This window comes from Callithrix jacchus, chromosome 8, assembly GCF_049354715.1.
Source record: "Callithrix jacchus isolate 240 chromosome 8, calJac240_pri, whole genome shotgun sequence".
In the NCBI taxonomy this organism is placed as follows: Eukaryota; Metazoa; Chordata; class Mammalia; order Primates; family Cebidae; genus Callithrix; species Callithrix jacchus.
Window position 1 is genome coordinate 126,783,174 of NC_133509.1, and position 22,284 is coordinate 126,805,457.

Genomic DNA, 22,284 nt, shown 5'->3' on the forward strand with positions numbered 1-22,284 from the left:
TGCCCTTAGCAGCTAAAGAATCAGTTTCATGATTTCATACATTTTCCTCCCGATCTCAGTTTCACGCATTTTCCTTCTGGTCCCAGCCTGAGGACTGAGTTTCAAGTTACAGCCCAAGCCAGAGGCCTGGATAAAAAATAAGAAAAGTCTGCTGGAGTGAAGGCCGCCCTCTCCTCCCTAGTTTTTGCTAACCACAGACCTGCCAACATTAGGGGCTGAGGTTTCTACTTGCCCTCGGCCTTCATGCCACATTTCCCACTTCCCACTGTTCTGTCTCACAATTTAAATAATCCCAGGCTCTGCTGCCATTTCCAAGCAGATTCTCAGCGAAGCCACATCGGGCTTAGCTGGACAAAGCCCTTCGAGGCCTGCAAGGTCAATGTGTACTGGGCTCAGTTTTAGGTCATTTTAAAGGTTTTTAAAGAAGTAGACCCTCAATGCATTTTCAGACTCTCTGAATCTTCCCATGGGTTATCATCTCAAGACCCTAGCAGCCTCCTCCATGAATCTTTCCCAATTAACATATACCATGGGATACTCCACATAAACACTGGGCAAGGTGTTCACACATGTTATCCGTGAGAAGGTGTCGTTATATCCATTTGACAGATGAGGAACCCAACCCCCTGGTCTCACAGGTAGGAAGTGGTCAAACCAAGGTGAGAATCAAGGCCTGTCTGACTTCCAAGTTCCAGCCCCCTCCACCCCAGAAGCTTTCTTATCTCTGCCTTCTCTCGTACAATCTCAGGAACTCATCAGAGGCCCCCTTGAATTTCAGCTGCTTGCATTGTGTCTAATCTTCCTTCCTTGTCCACAAGCTCTAGAGAGAGCTCCATGGCCGTGCACAACTCCAGATGCCCTTCGGTGCCTAGGTCAGAGCCTGGCACCAACAAGGGACTCTGTACATATTGGTTGACTGAAGAAATACTGGCTGGCTTTCAGGGAAAATAAGACAACGCCTCAGACCAACACCATCCACCTTCTAAAAGGATCCCATAGGTTGCTCTCCGCCTGCTTGGGCGTCCTGATCAACAACCGTAACGGAAATCCTGGACTGGAAGACAGAATCAAGATGTTGCTTGTAATTTCACAAATGGCCAGAATTCCAGCAGTCCCTGGAGTACACGGCTCTAGTAAAAGGCTGCTTTCTCAGCCACAAAACATTTCACAAACATGAGTTACTGATGGAATCCCTACATTTGCCGCTGAGCCAAGCTGCTTAGCAAAGCCAGAACTTGGAGTGTCCACCCAGAGAGGTGACAAGTTGAGCCCCCAAGGGAATGAGTTGACAGAGATGAGTGGCGGCCACATTCAGGATCCGGTCTCAGAGGCAGCGTGCCATGAGAGGAGGGTTCCTGAATGGGAGTCCACATCTTGGGTGCCCCAGCCACTTGGCAACAGCTTACCCCACTCCCTGAGCCTTCAGCACCGCACCATCCTCAGTCCCCGACCATCCGTCTATGTGGCCAGTGCAGAATGTGTGTTTGATTTGGCCTCTGTCTGGGTCTTGATTGAGAGCTGTTGGGTGAGACTCTCCTCCAGCAGCCCCTCCCTGCTTACCAGTTAACCATGTCTGTCTGGCTCTCCATCCCCTGAGAATCTGAGCACCAGATCTTCCAAGGATGCAGGATCTGAGTGACACACTCTAATAAGCCATGAGTCCCACCACTCTCATGCCAAGATGCCAGTTTTCAGAACAACACAAAGCTTGCTTGGCTCGTGGACTGTAATTCCTGGGTCACTGTTCATCCTGTCTGTGGAAGTGTCCCAAGTGATCCAGCTTTATACATCTGGGGGCCTGTGGACTCAAGCCTAAGGACGGACATTGTTCCAGAAGAGCAGGGCCTAGTCATCTCCAAAGTAGAACCAAAAACAGAGAAGTTGAGGCGGAAGCTCTGAGGGACTGGCCACCCAGGCACTGAGTCAGGCCCCACCCAGGCTGTGGAAACAGGGCATGGCCTCATGTGGGAGTAGGGGAGAAGACTGTTTCCTGGACAGTAGGTCCAAACCCTAGAAAAAGTAAATGACAGTGAAAGAGGATGCTCATTGGCCTTCCCAAGGCCGACTGTCTTACACTTCAGAGAAGAAAACAGTACATGAAGAGGGCAAAAGATCAAAGATGCTACCTACAAAATAGCCCACCCAAAAATTTAACCTGAATTGGATCAAGTCTCTAGATCCATAAGCAGCTTACAGGGAAAATATAGGAGATGAAGAAACAATTTAAAACGTCTCCCACAGGAGTGTGATCAGCCACTTCCCAAACGTATGAAATTCTACAGAACGAACAGCTCAGCCTCTTCGATAAATAAGTGGCCAGGGAAACAATGAAGACTAAAAGACATTTAAGAGACTTATCAACCAATGCAATTCGTAGAACTTCAATGGATCGGATTCCAACAAACATGTAGAAAACAGACTGGTGAGACGGCTTTGTATACGTGGCCCCTTTGGGGCTCAACTTGTTGTTGCTCTGGGTGGACGTTCCAAGTGCTGGCTTTGCTAACCAACTTGGCTCAGTGGCAAAGGTAGGGACTTCAATAACCAATGTTACTGAATGTTTTGTGGCTGAGGAAGGAGGTTTTTGCTGGAGCCATGCTACTCCGAAGACTGCAGGAATCTGCCCATTTGTGATGAGATTGCGAGGCACTGATGAGACAGAGAGATTTGAACACTACCTGGATATTTAATGATAAAAGAGATTATTATTGACTTCTGTAGGTTTGATAATGATATTGTGTTTTTGGAGGTATTTTTTTTTTAAGTTTTTGTTTTTTTGAGGTGGAGTCTCACTCTTTCGCCCAGGCTGGAGTGCAGTGGCATGAGCGTGGCTCACTGAAACCTCTGCCTCCTGGGATCAAGCAATTCTCCAGCCTCAGCCTCCCGAGTAGCTGGGACTACAGGTGCTGCCACCACACCAACTAATTTTTGTATTTCCAGTAGAGACGGGGTTTTACCATGTTGGCCAGGCTGCTCTTGAACTCCTGACCTCAGGTGATTTGCCTGACTCGGCCTCCCAAAGCACTAGGATTACAGGCGTGAGCCACCATGCCTGGTCTTAAATTCATCTTTGTAAAGAATCTCTTAGAGATAATTCTGATGTCTTTAAGGATGAAATTATATCATGTCTGGGATTTGCTTTAAATTAATGCACTGAGTAGAGTGCAAAGAAGAAAGGAGATTGAGCCTGTGCTAATTACTACAGAAGGCGGGTGATAGTAAGTAGGTGCTCACTATGTTCTTTCTACTTTTGACTAGGTTCAAAATTTTACAGGGGAAGAAGTTTCATTAAGAAAAAGAGAGAGAGAGAGAGAGAGGTGGGTGCCATGACTCACACCTGTAATCCCAGCTTTTTGGGAGGTCGAGGCATGAGGATTGCCTGAGCCCAGGAATTCGAGACCAGCCTGGGCAACATAGCAAAACCCTGTCTCTATGAAAAAATACAAAAATCAGCCAGGCATGGTGGCACACGCCTGTATTCCCAGCTACTTGGGAGGCTGAAATGGGAGAATTGCTTGAGCCCAGGAGGCAGAGGTTGCAGTGATCATGCCACTGCACTACAGCCTGGGTGACAGAACCAGACCCTGTCTCAAAAACAAAAAGAGCAAGAGAAGGACCTTGTTTTTCATCTTGACTTCAGCACCGACCCTCTGAGCACCCTTGAACAAATCTATACCTCACTGAGCCTGTTTTCTCATTCAAAGCCGGAGTGGTTCAAATCGTGGCTCAGCCTCTCACTTGCTGTGTGAGTTTCAACAGGTTTCTTAGCTTCTCTGCTTCAGTTTCCTCATGGGTACAATCAAAATGGTAATAATTTTACCCTGTAGGTGGCTATGAGGATCGAGCACATTAATTACAGTAAAGGTCCTAGCACACAAGTGCTATCCAAGTATTGGATATTATTACCACTGCTGCTGTGGATGTCACTGTCGGCCGTTATTTTCATTTTGATGAAGAGAAGAAGATGCCTTTGGAGAGGCTGTCCTCCTCTCGGAACAATCAAGTTTCAGAAATGTTTCCCAAGTCTCCCTGAGGTACACGCTGCTCATGCAGTGCCTCCTCCACAGGATCAGAGCTGTGCCCTGGAAAACACCCACATTCTCTGGGAAGTGACACCTCCACACTCACCTCCTTGTCTTTTCTCAGTGATCTCCCCATCTCATTTCCTTCCCTCCCACCTTTGCCACGGTGCCTCGCTTCCCTTCTCCCTGCTCCCAGGCCCACCTCTCTTCCATCCCAGTTCTTGGAAAGAGCAATAAGTAGCAAGAGTCTCCCTTCCCCATCCCTTCTCTTACTTCCTCCTGCCCCCACAATGCCAACTATTTACAATACGCAGAGAGACCTCAGCAAGGGCCATTTGAAAGCCCTCTGTAAAATCAGGAAACCATGGGGTGGAGTGAAGGGAAGTTAGAAAGAACTCAGGACTTATGAATGCGTAATGCTGGACTTTTTGGAAATGGATGGGCCTGGTGCCAGTCCTCACTAGGGTTCCTAGATTGTATTCTCCTTACAAAAGGGCCATTATGAAAGTTCCACATCTCCCGTGTGACAGGTTTGGAGCCATAAATGGCATGACGTCAGAGGGGCCAGGGAGGAACAGGTTTCCCAGCCATGTCCTCACTGGGACCCTGGAAACAGGTCTGGAGAAGGAGGGAGACACTTCGGAGACACTTCAGAGACACCCGCAGCAGTTCCCAGCTGTTCTGCAGAAGAGGCCAGTGAGCTTGCCCAAGGCAGCTAGAGCTGTCTACACTACAACCACCCAAGGCCCCTTGCCAAAACCGCAGAGTGCCTTGAAAGAAGCATTACACCCTCTTCCTCACCTCAAGACACGTAAGAGCTGATCCCTTGGCTTATCCAGCCCCTACATGACATCCTAGAAGAGCAGCACCTCCCACCTGTCTATCTCTGCATTTTCTTTGGGGATCACTTCTTTTCTACCAGATAGGAGAGGTCATTTCCTACAGTTAGGAGATCATAGACAGAGGAGTAGTCAGGGGAGCTGGACTGACATCCTACCTCTGTAATATCTAACTGGTTGCAATCCACACTCTGCTTTCTACAAAATGAAGAGGTTGAAGTGAAAGATTGGCAAAAGGTCCCTTCTAGTTACAAAGGTCTTTCGTCCTGATGCTGGTTATAAGAAAGCATGTTACCATCTTCTCCACCAAAACTGGCTTGACTGGGACCTACCCTCCTTCCCTTTGCACACTCATCTACATTTAAGGTAAAGCTCTCTCTTTCTCTCTCTCTGCCCCCGCCCACACATACAGAGACCACACCTTTTAAGACCAGTGAAAATGTGGAAGTTTGCATTCAAGCATATTCAGTGTTCCCTGGTAGCTCTGAAGACACTTATCTGCATATTATTTATGTGTATTCAAATGGTAATGCACATGCCTTCACATAAGCATGTAGAAGACACCATAAATTAACCAACACAGCTTCCCTAATAGTGGGTTACAGCTCAACAGTGGGTTATAGCTCAACAGTTCCCTAATAGTGGATTACTCCAGAGTCCTGAAATGGGACAAACGAAAATCTTACTAGACCGATGGTCTCCCAGACTTTTAGGGCAGAGGAAAAAAATACTAAAACTTCAATTCATATCTATATTTTCTTACGAGACAGGGTCCCAGTGTGTTGCCCAGGCTGGAGTGCAGTGACAATTCACAGGCACAATCATAGCACACCGCAGCCTTGAACCCCTGGGTTCAAGTGATCTCCCCACTCACCCTACTGAGTAGCTGAAACTACAGGCACGTGCCACCACTCCCTGTTCATATTTATTTGTTTTCTGTTTATTTATTTTGAGATGGAGTTTTGCTCCTGTTGCCAAGGCTGGAGTGCAGTGGAAAGATCTCGGCTCACTCCAACCTCTACCTCTGGGGTTTAAGCAATTCTCCTGCCTCAGCCTCTTGAGCAGCTGGGATTATAGGCACGTACCACCACGCCCAGCTAACTTTTTGTATTTTTAGTAGAGATGGGGTTTTATCATGTTGGCCAGGCTGGTCTCAAACTCCTGACCTCAGGTGATCCACCTGCCTCGGCCTCCCACAGTGCAGGGATTACAGGCGTGCACCACCATGCCTGGCCATTTCGTATTGATTTGATCACATCCATTGAAATTTCATATTTCTTATGTGAGGTTTATACCCTACAATCCATATGACAGGGCATGTATGTAATTTATAAATAGCCATATAATGGGGGTCCAGACTCAGAAAGATTTTGCAGATGGGATGCATAATCAGAAAGTTTAGAGCCTTCACTCTAAACACCATCTTCCAGAGCTAGAGACAGTGACAAGGTTTTGGTCTGACCACAGGAAAAGGGACCAGGGAGAATCCTAGGTAACTCGCCTCCAAGGCCACACTGGCCAACAGAACCTGAACTCTCTAGGGCACTGGTCACACCGCGTGCCAATGTCTTTGTGTCTACTTCTTCCCGGAGGTCCACTTTTTCTATGAGCTGCTATCAGTGAGGCTCCTTTTGGCCAAAAGAACATTAGTTCCAACCCCAGTAACCTACTTACTTTCCAGAACAGTGGGTGTGGCCTTCAAGGCTTCTTCCACTGCAAGAGCACACTTCCTACCAAGGGTGTGGGTGCTGGGGACAAAACTCTGACCCTTTCTAGATCTTTCTCTGAGATTTACTTATTATAATAAGTCTGAGCAGATGTATTTGTTATTTAATTGAGAAAATATTACCTTGGTCTTTAAATATATAGATGAATTATAGACAGATAGATCAATGGATGAATAGACATGGGTAGGTAGATCGATGAAAACAAACTAGAGAAAAAACTGGTTTTCTGGAGAACTGTGAACAAAACAGCAAAATAACCTCCCAAGTTGGGCGGGAACCCAAGGTACAGGCTGCTAGGAGTGAAATAAGTATGCAGAAAGTAAGTCCTTGTTTCATTGGTGCATTGAGCGGCAGCCGACAGCCCATGTGGGGTGAACATGCGGGATATAGCAATGTCTTCGCCAAAGCACAGCGGGGAAGAAGAACAGGCTGCGCTACTCACCCACACACTGGTTGCCTTCATCCATCTGGTATCCAAAGCGGCATATGAGAGGCCTGGAGATCGTGGGATAGTTTGGAGCTGAGAGCGGTGGGGCAGCTGCTGGGTACGGACCTGAGTAGGGGGTCGAATAGGGGTTCGAGTAGGGCCCTCGATACACGGGGTTTGTTCGGGGGATGCATAAATACCCGCCATTTTGGTTAACACACATCATGTCTCCTCGGCAGGCCTCGGGGATGGTCCGGCATTCATCGATATCTGGAAGGCACAGAAAGGACGAGCATTAGTGGTTCCCAACCGTGTCTTGTCCGGTGCATATTTAAGCAGAACTTGGAACCAGGCGTGGAGGAAGCGCTCCCAGACTTCACCAGCATCTGCTCCCAAACACCTGGGGCGGTCCCAACTCATCACGGGAAGGTACCCCCCAATGTCGGCTAAAGGGAATCAGAGTAACCAGTGTCAGCCCGGCGCGGCGGCTCACACCTGTAATCCCACCACTTTGGGAGGTTGAGGCGGGCGGATCATGAGGTCAGGAGATCAAGACTATCCTGGTTAACACGGTGAATCCCGCCTCTGCTAAAAATACAAAACATTAGCCGGGAGTGGTGGCGTGCCTGAGTCTCAGCTACTCAGAAGGCTGAGGCAGGAGAATCGTTTGAACCCGGGAGGCAGAGGTTGCAGTGAGCCGAGATCCTGCCAGTGCACTCCAGCCTGGGTGACAGAGCCAGACTCTGTCTCAAAAAAAAAAAAAAAAAAAGTAACCAGTGTCACCCAACATCAGGCTTTCAAGTACCACCATCATGATTTTGACCATATCTACAAAACCTTTGCTATAGCTTGGATATCCCTAGGAAACTCATGTTAAAACTTAATCCCCAGTGTTGCAATGTTGAGCGGTGGGGCCTCTAAGAGGTGATTGGATCATGAAGGCTCTACCCTCATGAATGGATTAATCCACTCATAGATTAACAGGTTAATGGGTTATCTTGGAAATGAAACTGGTGGCTTTCTAAGAGGAGGAAGAGAGACCAGAGCTAGCAGCCCAGACCCCTCCCATGTGATGCGTCGCATACTTCAGAACTCTGCAGGGAGCCCCCACCACCAAAAGAAGGCCCTGCCAGATGGAGATCCTCAGCCCTGGACTTCTCAGCTTCCACATCTGTAAGACATAAATTCCTCTTTTTTTTGAGACAGAGTCTCACTCTGTCGCCCAGGCTGGAGTGCAGTGGTGTTATCTTGGCTCACTGCAACCTCTGCCTCCCGGGTTCAAGTGATTCTCCTGCCTCGGCCTCCCAAGTAGCTGGGAATGCAGGCATGTGCCTCCACACCCAGCTAACTTTTTTATTTTTAGTAGAGATGGGGTTTCACCATGTTAGCCAGGATGGTCTTGATCTCCTGATCTCAGGTAATCCACCCATCTCAGCCACCCAAACTGCTGGGATTACAGGCATGAGCCACCGTGCCCGGCCTAGATTCCTCTTCTTTTTTTTACCCAGTTTAAGGTATTTAGGTATAAGCAACAGAGAATGAGCTAAAACCAACCTGTACTATCGTTTGCATATACTCTTTCCTTAAATAAACCCATATTTGAAGCCCAAATAAATGTATTTTTAAAATCTCACATGACTACAGAAGTGAAAATTAGCATAAATAGAAAGTAACAGTGAAAATAAATATGTACTATTAAAATAAAGCGTGTATCTGTGGGTGTACCATCTAAAATGCCAGGGACCCTCGTGTGCACATACCACACTCTGAAAACCCTGGGATGGGTCTAACAATTGTCTCCACTTCTATTTCAAGTTCAGATGTCAGGGCAGAAAGAGTCCCTTGCGTCAACAAAGACAAGGCTTTGGCTGGGCACAGGCCAGTCATCACAGCACTGTGGGAGGCCGAGGCAGATGGATCACCTGAGGTCAGGAGTTCAAGACCAGCCTGGCCAACATGGTGAAACCCCCATCTCTACTAAATACAAAATATTAGCCAGCGTGGTGCATGCCTGTAATTCCAGCTACTTGGGAGGCTCAGGCAGAAGAATTGCTTAAACCCGGAGGCAGAGGTTGCAGTGAGCTGAGATTGCGCCATTGCACTCTAGTCTGGGCAACAAGAGTGAAACTCTGTCTCAAAACAAAAACAAAAACAAAGCTTGATGGAGAGCTAGTTGCTTGTTAAGAAAGCAGAGCTTTGCTTTCAAGTTAGCTCTGTGCCAGCCAACAAGGCCCATTTCCAGCCAGGCTGGGCTCTGCTTGTTATGTCTAGAAGGGGAGAGGTGGACTGTAGAAAATCAGCCTTGCTAGGGGACAGACGGGGAGGCCTGAACTGTGGCTCCTGTGAGCAGCAGCCTCCAGCCGCACACAGAGCAGACTCCAAGGCTAGAGACCACAGGCCTGCACCTGACAGCTCACCCCCAGCATCTCATCTGAGAAACACGCCAAATCCCACTAGAGGAAGAAGCAACATCAAGGTGCAGAATGCAACAGGCTGTTCTCCAGCTTGAAGCCAGAGCCACCACTGGAAATGGTGGGCCAGAAAAGAAGGCCACTGCTCCACTCTTTATCCCTCATCAAGTCTTCAAATCAAAACAGCTGACTTCAAAATCAAAATGTAAACCCAGATTTCCCAGGGCAGGGTTTTATTCCTCGCCATTCATTGATTTTTCAAACCATCTATCTCCCCTCTGGAGCATGGCTGTCATGAGCTCAGAGAAGACAAATGATTTTGCCTAAATTCAATATAATTTAAAAGCTAAATACTTCCCCTAAGATGGGGGCAAGTAGGGCCGTCTGATTCTGTTTATATACCCTATCCTCTGTCAACAACAAACTGTTCTATGCTTCGAGTGTCCTTTCCATACCTGATCTTTGCTTATGCTGTTCCTTCTACCTGGAATGGCATTTCTTAGGATCCTACTCATCCTTCAATACCCAATTTAAATGTGACCTCCATTAATGCTTTTTTTTTTTTTTTTATTTATAGAGTCTGTCGCCTAGGCTGGAGTGCTGTGGCACAATCTCAGCTCACTGCAACCTCTGCCTCCCAGGTTCAAGCCGTTCTCCTGCCTCAGCCTCCTGAGTAGCTGGGACTACAGGTGCAGGCCATTACACCCAGCTAATTTTTTTGTATTTTTAGAAAAGACAGGGTTTCACCATGTTGGCCAGTCTGGTCTTGAACTCCTGACCTCAAGTGATCCACCCACCTTGGCCTCCCAAAGTGCTAGTATTACAGGCGTGAGCCTCTGCACCAGGCCCTGTCAATGCTTTATTGACCCTGGACATAAGATATTACTCTCTCCTCTTGTTTTGCAGAGTCCACAGCAAAACATGGCATGTTAAGAGAATTCCCCTCACAAACACTCTAAAATCTCCTCTTTCTAGTCCTCAGAAACTGTGACTATGTTGGATTACATGGCAAAGGGGAATTAAGGTAGCAGCTGGAATTAAGGGTGCTAAGCAGCTGACCTTGAGATGGGGAGATTATCCTGGGTGTTCTGGGTGGGGCCGATATATTCACAGAAGTTGTTAAAAGTAGAAGAAGAGGCTGATTGGTCAGAGAGATGCTACAACAGAAAAAGAAGAGATTCAAAGTGAGAGACGCTTGACTCGCCGTTTTGGCTTTGAGGATGAAGGGAAGGGCCGCCAGCCAAGGAAAGCAAGAGGTTTCTCAAAGTTAGGAGTTGCCCTCCTCTGACAGCCAGCAAGGAAACAGAACCTCAGTCCTACAATCACAAGAAACTCAATTCTGCCAACAACTGGAAGGAAAGAAAAGTCTCCCTGAGAGCCTCCAGAAGAGCACACAGCCCTACTGACACCTTAATTCTATTCAGGTCAAACTTCTGACCTACAGAACTGTAAAATCATACATTGGTGTTGTTTAAGCTACTAAGTTGGTGGTAATTTGTTACGGCAGCCCTAGGAAACACCAATCCACATAGAAACCTTCTAGAGAACAGAGGTCAATTCTTTCACCCGCTCAGGGATTAGCCCACAGCCAGGCACAAAGAAGGTGATTAATAAAAGGGCACCATTGACTTCAGTCATTCCATGCCACTGTGTTCTTCCATGGGATGGCTAATCATTGAGCAACAGAGAAAGAAACGGCCCTGCAGCTGGGCTGAATGCCCCCACCCCGATGAAGGATCCGCAGTGGCTCATACCTAAACACTGTCCTGACTGGCGATCCAGGTCAAAGCCATTCGTGCACTGGGCCTGCAGGGAAGGAGAAAGCAGAAATAGGCATGGTCATTTCCCTTGCTTCTTTTTTTTAACCACAAACGTGCTATTGCTGCAACACAGAAAGTTAGGGAAATGGAGCAAAAAAGAAAGGCCGCCAAAATACCTGTTTTATAACCCCTATTTGTTCTTCTAAAATTTTTTCTTATAATTATTTTACCCTTAGAACTACTTTCTAAACCCCCCACACCAGGCCAGGTGCAGTGGTTTATGCCTGGAATCCCAGCACTTTGGGAGGCTGAGGAGGGAGGACTGCTTGAGCCCAGGAGTTTGAGACCAGCCTGTAATCCCAACACTTTGGGAGGCTGAGGAGGGAGGATCACTAGAGCCCAGGAGTTTGAGACCAACCTGAAGACTCCATCTCTATTTTTTTTAGAAAAACTTTATTAAAACAACAAAATCCCTGCACCATTGCTTCATAGCCCCATTTCAGCAGACAGTTTTCAGGTTTGTTCTGTTTTTTTTCTGAGACAGAGTTTTGCTCTCGTTGCCCAGGCTGGAGGACAATGGCACGATCTCGGCTCACCGCAACCTCCAACTCCTGGGTTCGAGCAATTCTCCTGCCTCAGCCTCCCGAGTAGCTTGGATTACAGGCATGCACCATCATCCCCAGCTAATTTTTTGTATTTTTAGTAGAGATGGGGTTTCACCATGTTGGTCAGGCTGGTCTTGAACTCCTGACCTTGTGATCCACCCACCTCAGCCTCCCAAAGTGCTGGGATTACAGGCGTGAGCCACCGTGCCCAGCCTGTTTTCAGGTTTTTTTAATGCTCTAGTTTATAAAGCACATCCGCTGAGCCTAATGTGGCATGCTCACTGTTCATCCCCTTTCTGGGAATGAATAAGACTGCTTTTAAAGGCAATGACTCTTCAGGTGAGACCTCGCCTTCAAAGAGCCCAATATGAGTTTTTTGCCCCCATGAAATCCTCTACATAAATAAAAGCTACACAGAGATGAAGTCAGTTTTCTAAAAAAAGTTGAATTGGGTAAATTTCTCCATTTCAACCTCAGCAAGACGATGACACAAAGATGCTTCCGGAAAGAGATAGACCTCAACAATCCCAGAGGGTTGTAGCTTTTACATACAACTTGAGCTACAAGTTTACGTACTTTAAAAAAACGTGTTACGTGGGCTTTTTGGGAAGACCCCGGGGCCTGACATTTTCTAGGAGCTCCCATCCCCTCCTTTTCTACAGCTTCAGCGGTTGGGCTTCCCTGAGCTGTGGGTTGATTTGTGGAGATGATGGATTTGGCCTGCACTCCCAGGAGAGGGTTCAGGAGTCCCGGGGAGCTGGGGCAAAGGAAGTGGAGCAGACCAGCCTAAGCTGTGCCAGGAATCTGGGAGGCCAGGAGATCCCAGTTCCATTCCTGGCTCTCAAGGGCTGGCATAGGTTCAAGTCTGCTGGATTGGGATGTGGCTTCGAATCCTCACTCTAGCCCCTCCTCTCTGGGTAACTTGTCTATGCCTCAGTTTCCCCATCTATAAAATGGGGGGTAGCTACATAGTTCAAAATGGTGATAAGGGCGATGTCTGTTAATATATATAAAGTGCCTAGAGTACAGTAAACATGACCCTGAACCGCTGCCCTCTGGGCCTACCTGTCTTCATGTGTACACCGTGAGGCTGCATTAGAAAACTACAAGGTCTAAAATTCTCTGTTACTCTTCCCAAGATGCTTCCCATTGCCAGTGACATAAATACGCTTCAAAATCCTTTTTCTTTTTTCTTTTGAGATGGAGTTTTGCTCTTGTCACCCAGGCTGGAGTGCAATGGCGCAATCTCAGCTCACTGCAATCTCCTTCTCCTAGATTCAAGTGACTCTCCTGCCTCAACCTCCCAAGTAGCTGGGATTATAGGCGCCCACTACCACGTCTGGCTAATTTTTGTGTTTTTAGTAGTAATAGAGATGGGATTTCATCATGTTGGCTGGGCTGGTCTCAAACTCCTGATCTCAGGTGATCCACTCACCTTGGCCTCCCAAAGTGCTGTGATTATAGGTGTGAGCCACTGTGTCTGGCCCAAAATTCTTCATATGAAGAGAGAAAATGCTCCCCTACCTGCCTGCAGCCCTCAACCTGCTCAGAGATAGTCATTCTCTCATTTCTTTCCTGAGCCAGAGACACAGAGAGGCCACTTGGAGTTTTCAGGAGGGATCTACCCACATTTCAAGGGGGGGGTCCATCTCTCCTGTTGCTTTACAAAGTCCAGCATGCTGCAAGCTTCTCCCAGAATCCCAGAGGCCTTGAGCCTGGCCTCATCCACCCTCTTCTTACTCCTCTGAGGGGTTTTGGCCCAGGGGTGGGCCCTCCTAGGTTTGGAGCTGAATTACACAATGCAGCATGCCCAGATGTTTGTATAACCCCCATTTCCTCTCCCACCTCCTCCAGGAGGGGTGTGTCTGTGACAATACACTCGCAGACCCATGGGGGTCCTCAGGTACCATGGCCCAGAAATGCTAGACCACATTTTACTTTTCAACAATGAAGGTAGGTTGAGGCCTGCTGAGAGGGGCACAAGTGAGGCCATGTGATCTGAAAAAAAATGCATGCTGGGCTTCATACCCAGGTGATGAGTTGACAGGTGCAGCAAACCACATGGCATATGTTTACCTATGTAACAAACCTGCACGTCCTGCACATGGACCCCAGAACTTAATAAAAGAGTCTTGGGCTGGGAGTCAAGAAACTGAGTACCAGCCCCAGCCTTGTCACTTACAAGTCATGTCACCTGGGCCGAGTCTCACTTTCTCTGAGCTGCCGCTGTTAACCTCTGAGAGTGAAGAGCTCAGCTGACTGTAAAGCCCCTCCCACCTCCATAACCCTAGGGTTCCATAATGCAAGGCTGGACTCCCTCATTCTGGTTTTTAATACACTTGTAGATATATTTAAAAAATAAAAATCTTACCTGTGCATTCCCAGGGCTTGGAAGACAGAGAGCCACAATGGTAACAGTGAGTATCCTGTGGAGATGAAAAGTCACATATAAATGCCCAAGACAGATTAAGGTCTAGGGGAGTGTGGATCACGGGGAGCCGTGATGTGTAATAGTGATACCACCTTGAGCTTGTAGGGGGTGGGGTGTGCTCCAGAGAGGTCTTGGTGATTCCAGACACCCCTACCACCCAGACAGAACCACAGCTCTTCTACTTCCCTCCTACGTTGGGATAATGTGTTAGATCACACTTTTTTTTTGAGACAGATTTTCACTCTTGTTGCCCAGGCTGGAGTACAATGGCACAATCTCGGTTCACTACAACCTCCGCTTCCCGGTTTCAAGCAATTCTCCTGCCTCAACCTCCTGAGTAGCTGGGATTTCAGGCATGCACCACCATGCCTGGCTAATTTTGTGTATTTTTAGTAAAGATGGGGTTTCTCCATGTTGTTCAGCCTGGTCTCAAACTCCTGACCTCAGTTGATCTGGCTGCCTTAGCCTCCCAAAATGCTGGGATTACAGGCATGAGCCACTGTGTCCAGCCTAGATCACACTTTTTAATAAAGGATTTTTTGCTGCTTCCAGAAAAAAGGCTAAGATCAGGTGCAGTGGCTTACACTTGTAATCCCAGCACTTTAGGAGGCTGAGGCAGGAGGATTGTATGAACCCAGGAGTTTGAGATCAGCCTGGGCAATATGGTGAAGTCCCATTTCTACCTTGTCTCTGGAAAAAAAAAAAAAAAAGCTAAACCCCCCGCTATGGTATTAACCAGTTCCTTGGTGTTTATTCTTTATGGGAGATGTGCTTGACTTTTGAACATCTTTATGCTGAAATGATTACAGAGTGAATAAGCCATCATCATGCCTCCAAATGATGAGAACCGAAGAAAGTGGGGACGTGAGGCACTTTGAGTGGCACCGAAGAAAAGTGTCACAGGAAGTTACTTAGCCAGAGCATTGAGTCCACATGCATGAAAATCCCCCATCAGTGAATGGGCTGGGTGGTCCAGTCCCCTGAAGAGTGTGGCCTGTAGGAACTGCTGCCAGCAGGTTCTGATGAGGGAAAGGATGCAGGGAACCTGCGCAGCCCAGGGAAAATGAAACTGCGGGAAAACGGGAGGAGGAGTTACAACCCGGGGCTCAGGCCAGCTCTGCCATGCACAAGCCACTGACCCTCTGGGAGCCTGCAACTCTGCCCTTCGCCTCGCACAGGCTCTCATCCAGTAAGATTGTAGGCAGGAAGACTGCTTTAAAAATACAAAATCTGGCCGGGTGTGGTGGCTCTTGCCTGTAATCCTAGCATTTTGGGAGGCTAAGGCAGGCAGATCACCTGAGGTCAGGTGTTCAAGACCAGCCTGGCCAACATAGTGAAACCCTGTCTCTTTACTAAAAATACAAAAATTTGCCAAGGGTGGTGGCATACACTCGGAGACAGAGCAAGACTCTGTCTCAAGAAATAAAAATATCCAGTTACCTGACCATTTGGAAAAAATTAAAAATAAATTTTTTTTAATTTTTAAAAATTAAAAAATAAAAATAAAATAAATTAAAAATATAAAATCTATACTACTTCACACTCATGAGAATGGCTATTAAAAAATGGAATATAACAGCCAGGTGCAGTGGCTCATGCCTATAATCCCAGCACTTTGGGAGGCCAAGGTGGGTGGATCACCAGGTCAGGAGTTCGAGACCAGCCTAACCAACATGGTGAAACACTGTCTCTACTAAAAATACAAAAAATCAGCTGGGCATGGTGGCAGGTACCTTTATTCCCAGCTACTTGGGAGGCTGAGGCAGGAGAATTGCTTGAACCCAGGAGGCATAGGTTGCAGTGAGCCGAGACAGTGCCATTGCACTCCAGTCTGGGCGACAGAGCGAGACTCCATCTCAAAAAAAAAAGGAATACAACAAGCGTTAGGGAGGATGTGGAGAAAGTGGAACCTCTGTGCACTGTTGGTGTAAATATGGTGCAGTATCTATGGAAAATAGTATGACGACTCCCAAAACACTAAATAGAGAATTTCCATACAATCCAGCAATTCTACTTCTAGGTATATGCCCTGAAAAACTCAAAGCAGGAAATTGAACAGGTATTTGTACACCTGTGTTCATAGCATCATAGCAGCATTATTCACAATAGCCTAAAGGTGGACACAGTCCTTTGATTTATACATTGGATAAACAAAATATAGACTCTACATAGGAGGGAATATTATTCAGCCTTAAAAAGGAAGAAAATTCTGACACATGCTACAATATGAATGAACACTGAGGGCATTATGTTTAGTGAAGTAAGTCACTCACAAAAAAAACAAAGACTTTATGGATCCTCTTATACAAGGCACGTCGTGTAGCTGAAATTACAGAGACAAAAAGTGAAATAGTGGTAGCCAGGGGCTAGTGGGAGGCAAGGATGGGGAATTGTTGTTTAATAGTTACAGAGATTCAGTCATGCAAGGTAAAAAGAGTTCTGGAGATTGCACAGCAATGTGAACGCATTTTAGACTACTCAACTAGACTCTTCAAAATGGTTACAGTAGAAAAAAACACAACATTGGGCTGGGCATGGTGGCTCACGCCTGTGATCCCAGCACTTTGGGAGGCTGAGGTGGGTGTATCAACCAAGGTCATTGGGAGGCCGAGGCAGGTAGATGACCCAAGGTCAGGAGTTTGAGACCAGCCTGGCCAACATGGTGAAACCCTGTTTTTACTAAAAATACAAAAATTAGCTGGGCATGGTGGCAGGCACCTGTAATCCCAGTTACTCAGGAGGCCAAGGCAGGAGAATCACTTAAACCCAAGAAGCAGAGGTTGCAGTGAGCTGAGATCACACCACTGCACTCGAGCCTGGGTGATAGAGCAAGACTCCATCCCAAAAAAAGAAAAAAAAATCTATGCAATAAGCAGAGCTTTATCCAGTACTATTCAGTTCAACAGCAGTTTATCTAAGCAGCTACTGCTTGTGTGTGTGGATGCTAGACAGAGGAGCTGCGGAACCGTGAAACAGCCACTGCCCTTGAGAACTAGCTGGGGAGCTACACAATGTCCATACACTTCATCACGGGCACGGACAAAAATACCTACTGGGTGCCATAACAGCCAGGCTGTGAGTAGCGACAGGAAGGTCAGGGAAGACTTCCTGGAGAAGGTGCTCTCGAAGGCTTCTGCAACAGGGCAGTGAACCTGGGGACGTGGCCAAATTCTGTGGCTGGTTACTACAAACGTGCACCGAAACAATATAATCCCTCAGTCTCAGGACACATAGCTCGGCCGAACCAGCAACCCTGGGTATTAGAGGACCTGGAGTTTAGGCGACATCCTGCGGGAATAGAGCCCTGGTGTGATCCTAGGAGATGCAAGGCCACTTCCTTCAGCTAATCACCAATCCAAAAACGAAGGACACTGAAAGTCCATAAGTTTTCATCTAAGTGCTGTGTGAGCCAGGTCCTAGAACCCTGGAGACAGCTCTGACCTTATGAAGTGCAGAGCCAAATCCCAGGGCTTTTTGATATTTGCAATGGCCAGATTTATATCTGGAAGGAATGAAAGAACAATAACAAATTTATTTTCCAGTCTGTATATTATGAATTTCAATGTTTTCCTGTTTCTTCACATGAAGTTTCCTTTCAGTTGGTTATAAAACCCTGTCTCGTTTATGTTGGAGACAGAACAGGCTGACTGCAACGCAGTGGACTTCAAGAGCTAGTGGAAAAGGCATGCTAACCCCATTTCTCCCCCTGCTCCCTGCAGCCCCATTCCCGTTGGCCAGAGGCAGCCCCGGGACAGGTCTTGCCTCAAGCCCAGCCTCCTGGAAGAGCCACAGCTCAGTCCTGGGGGCCAAACAGGTTCCAGGCTAATAGGATTTTGCTAAAATGAAAGAATATACAAGCACTATTGCCCTTACAGCATCAGGAATAGCTGCACCTTGTGATTAAAAAAAAAAAAACTAGAAACTTTAGAAATGAACTGACTATAGGAATAGCTGGGGGAGGCTGGTTGGTGCCCACAACCGGCCTGGAACTTTCTGAAGCAGGTGGGTTCACCCATTTTGTGCCTCAGCCTAAAACACAAGAAAAGCCGGAGAGACCAAATACCAGGACTGCCTGTCACAGAAGTCCTGGTCCCAGTCTAGGATGATAGTTACAGCTTAGTTTCCAACACATGCACACACACCCCACAGAAACACACAGACACACACACAAGGTTAATTTGCTCAAAGCAGCATGTTTTCAAGAGCTCACTGAATAAACACAACGTGGATGTCATCTAGGTAAAGTTCCTCAAGGCTTAAGGATGACAACTGGAATTGTGATTTCTTTAAAGAACAGCAAAGCATTTGCTTACATGTATCTCTGTCTGCAGTTCCCACTTCTCATTGGCTTGAAACTTCTGGGTCCCATGCCCTTTGAGGATCCCACACAGACATAGAGCAAATCCAGCCTCGCGATGTTCAGCCAGCCCGTCTGCTTGTCTATCAGCCGATGCGGCACAGTAATTGCTAGTGAACTGGTAATCGGCCTCCCAAAATTTAAAAAATATATACAAAAATTCCTTAAAAGACAAAGTTGCTGCCTTTTCCAAAAAGAAAGAGGAATGAAGTGCTGAGAATTTCGCAGCCCTCTCTGATGCTGACTTTTGAAACTGTTAGAAAATACCCACTCCCAAAAGAACGCTTCAAGATGGAAATTACAGAGGCGCAGCTTTTTATAATTAACAATATCATTGCATCACTAGCTCATGCCTTTCCAATATCCTGACACCGCCTGAATCACAGCCATAACCATTTTCCACCCATCAGATATTTAGCAAGGTTTCCAGACCCTGGAGAAAGAAAGTCCGGCGCCGAGAACCCACCTTTTTATTCCTGACATGTCCAAGACGCGCGAAGAGGAGATGCGAAGGCGAGAAGAAAGCTCGAGGGCGGGACCCCCGGAGGAGCTCGGGCAAGTCGGCCTCCTCAGGGCCCTCGGGGCTCGCGGGTGTTTTATTCCACTGGGGCCGAGCGAGTCGTGGAGAGGACACGGGGAGAGCGCCGGGGTCCTCCAGCCACTGCAGAGCCCGCAACGCAAGCACCTGGTTTTGCTTAGCCCTCTTCAGTAATTCAGCATTAAACCAATTGGAGGAGGAATGTTAAAAATGAACACTTCATTTTCTAAGTATGTTAAACAATGCAAATGGGGCCTCAGTCTGGACACAGCTGGTTCAGATTACAGAGCTCACCAACTGGCTAGACTCCTCACAACAATCTTGGGGCGTCTGCCAGGGCCCAGTGCTCGGCGCTGGGAGGAGAGCCCTTCCTCGGCCGCACTCGGCTGCGAGCGTCCGGGCAGGAGGCGAGGGGCGGGCGCGCGCAGGGGTGCAGGGGGCTGGGAGGGCCCGGGCCCCTTGACCTTCCCACCCAGGGGCGGGGCGGGGCTGGCAGCGGGGCCCGACGGGGAGGGGCGTGCACGCCCGCGCTGCGTGGCACGGGGACCCACGGGAATGTTGTCGCCTCCGGGAGGAGAGGGACTTGAACTCACGACCCACGCAGCTCCACGATCGATTGGGGAACAAGAACCTACAAAGCAGAGGCTTGGGATGAGCGACTGGAGAGTCGCGAACTTCCCGAAGAAGGGGTGGGGAGCCGGGGGGATAGGGAGGAGGAAGAGGATGGAATCCCGCTGGTGCAAATTCCGGACTTCAGCTTGTGCAATGCAAGCGTTAGTTAGGACGCTCTTCTCTCCCCGCCCTCATCCCCCCATTCTCCCTGGCATTTTCTTCGTGGAAAAGTGTCCCCTGGCTCAAAAGTGGTTTTAACAAGTTAAACGGTGATTTGAAGAAGGGACAGTCTGGAAAAGCAGAATGATGGAGACAGCACATAAGACATGCTAAGTCCTTTGCATTCATTCCAGTGGATGCTTCAGCCTATTTCTTTTTCCCGTTTATTTTTAAAGCCATTGGAGCACTTTTGTCCAATGAAATCTACAGAAGGCACTCACTCTATAAAACACCAGTGGATTGACTGTGGCTCACGCTCATCTGCTTCGCCTGCACCTTCCTACAAGCAGCCGAAAAGGCCCTGATCCGGGTCCCCTGTCCTCACCACCACTCTAAGCAGTAGGGATGATCATCCCCATTTTATTGGAGATGAAGATAAGAGAGGTTAGGTAACTTCCCCGTAGTCACACAGCTATTCATGGGTACCACTGAGCCTCTGAAGTCTACAAATTTCGCCTTCCCCAAGGCACTTTTGGGGGTAAGAAAATGGAATTCTACTCAAAGGGGAATAACAGAATGTGGATAGTTGTTGAAGCTGCATCCGTTATACTAGGCTATTTACTTTGTATGTGTTTAAAATTTCCTATAAAACATTTTCAAAAATACATTATGTTTATAAGCTTGTTCATCCCCCCATTGTTTGTAAAAGCAAAATACTGTAAGCACCTTTAAGGTAGAGTAGCAAGGCACCGACAGGTTAAATAAAGTAAGAGGCTTCCAAAGGGACTATTGTACAGCCAAGTTAAAACCTGGACACAGAAGAGGACATATTGGATGACCCCATTTACATAAAATTCAAAGTCAGGTAGTGACTGGGAGGGGCCCGGCTCCTTCTGGGAGCTGATAACATTTGAATTATTGATCTCGTTGCTGGTTATGTAAGGGTGTGTACACTTAATATTTGTGAAGTCTTACGTATATCTTATTTTGAAAAAAAGACTGAAATAGCTCCATGTGCACTGATATTGAAGGGTTTCCAATATATTCTGTGGGTCAAAAAATTATCTATTGATAATTTCAGATAGATCGACCTAATATAGTAATAAATGTAAAAAGTAAGCTTCAGGACTGTTTGTAAAGCATGCCATTTGTTTTTGCGGGAAAAAATTAAATAAGTTCTTGCTTGTACACATACAAAAAAGACATTGCCTGAAGGGTGCCTGAGAAACCAAGTAATACTGGTCTTAGGTCAGGCTGCCATAACAGAATACCATAGCCTGGGTGGCTTACACAATGACATTTGTCTCTCCCAGTTCCGGAGACTGGAAGTTCAAGATCAGGGTACCAGCATGGCCAGGTTCTGGTGAGGGTCCTCTCCTGGTTGCAGATGGCTGTCTTCTTGCTTTGTCCTCACATGATGGAGAGAGGAAAACTGGTGTTCTTTTTATTTTGAGATGGAGTCTCACTCTGTCACCCAGGCTAGAGTGTGGTGGTGTAATCTCGGCTCACTGCAGCCTCTGCCTCCCAGGTTCAAGTGATTCTCCTGCTTCAGCCTCCCAAGTAGCTGGGATTATAGGTGCATACCACCACACCTGGCTAATTTTTGTATTTTTAGTAGAGATGGGGTTTTGCCATGTTGGCCAGGCTGTTCTTTAACACCTAGGCTCAAGTGATCCGTAGGCCTCGCCTCCCAAAATGCTGAGATTACAGGCATGAGCCACGGCGCCCAACCAGAAACTGGGATTCCTTTTATAAGAGCACTGGTCCCATTCATTAGGGCTTCACCTCATGATCTAATGACCTTCCGAAGGCCTCATCTCTAGAATCATCTCCTTGGGGATTCAGATTTCGACGTATGAATCTGGGGGTATACACATGTGGTCTGTAACCCTCTCCTAGGAGGGAAACTGGGTGGACAACTGGAGAACAGGTAGGAGAGGAAAATTGGCTCCTCATTGCTCACTTTTGGTATAACTTGAATCTTGTAACTTGTACCTGTATTACCTATTCAAAATACGAGTACTATTGAAAATAATAAAACTTAAAATATCTTACGTAGAACTAGTTGTGAGGGTAAGAAGAGTTTTAAGGTCCTCAGTCCATTAGCCACTCAGATACTGTCAACCTTCCTCAAGAACAGGGAAGGAGAGGGAATCAATACATCTGTTTCCTGCATCAGCAAATTGAGACCCTTGGAAGCAGAATGGTCCTGGGACCCATCTTGGATGAGAGGTTGTTTCCATCTTAAAAGTGTAGGGTTGGAAAGGGCAAGTAAACGAAGACTGGAATAAAACCCTTGGGTGGGAGTCTTGGTTTCACCCTCTCGACATCTCAGTCTTCTCATCTGCAAGATGGTGATGATAACATCTCCCTCACGGCTGTTACGGGAATGAAAT

The 22,284-nt window shown here is 47.3% G+C and overlaps 1 protein-coding gene across 2 annotated transcripts in view; it reads right to left on the minus strand.

The window, feature by feature from the left end:
• FBLN5 (fibulin 5) overlaps positions 1 to 19,244 on the minus strand; it is an 81,038-nt gene extending 61,794 nt beyond the window's left edge. Inside the window, exons 1-4 of one of the 2 annotated variants that reach the window (XM_017977303.4) lie at positions 19,046 to 19,244; positions 14,163 to 14,217; positions 11,181 to 11,232; positions 7,031 to 7,285 (exon numbers count right to left, since the gene is read on the minus strand). In XM_017977303.4, the coding sequence (XP_017832792.2) occupies positions 7,031 to 7,285; positions 11,181 to 11,232; positions 14,163 to 14,217; positions 19,046 to 19,062 (379 nt within the window). In that variant the 5' untranslated portion in view covers positions 19,063 to 19,244. Of the gene's footprint in view, positions 1 to 7,030; positions 7,286 to 11,180; positions 11,233 to 14,162; positions 14,218 to 18,535; positions 18,868 to 19,045 lie in introns of those variants that run through there. The other variant, XM_017977302.4, reaches the window with a different exon arrangement.
• Between the last annotated feature and the right edge of the window lie 3,040 nt (positions 19,245 to 22,284).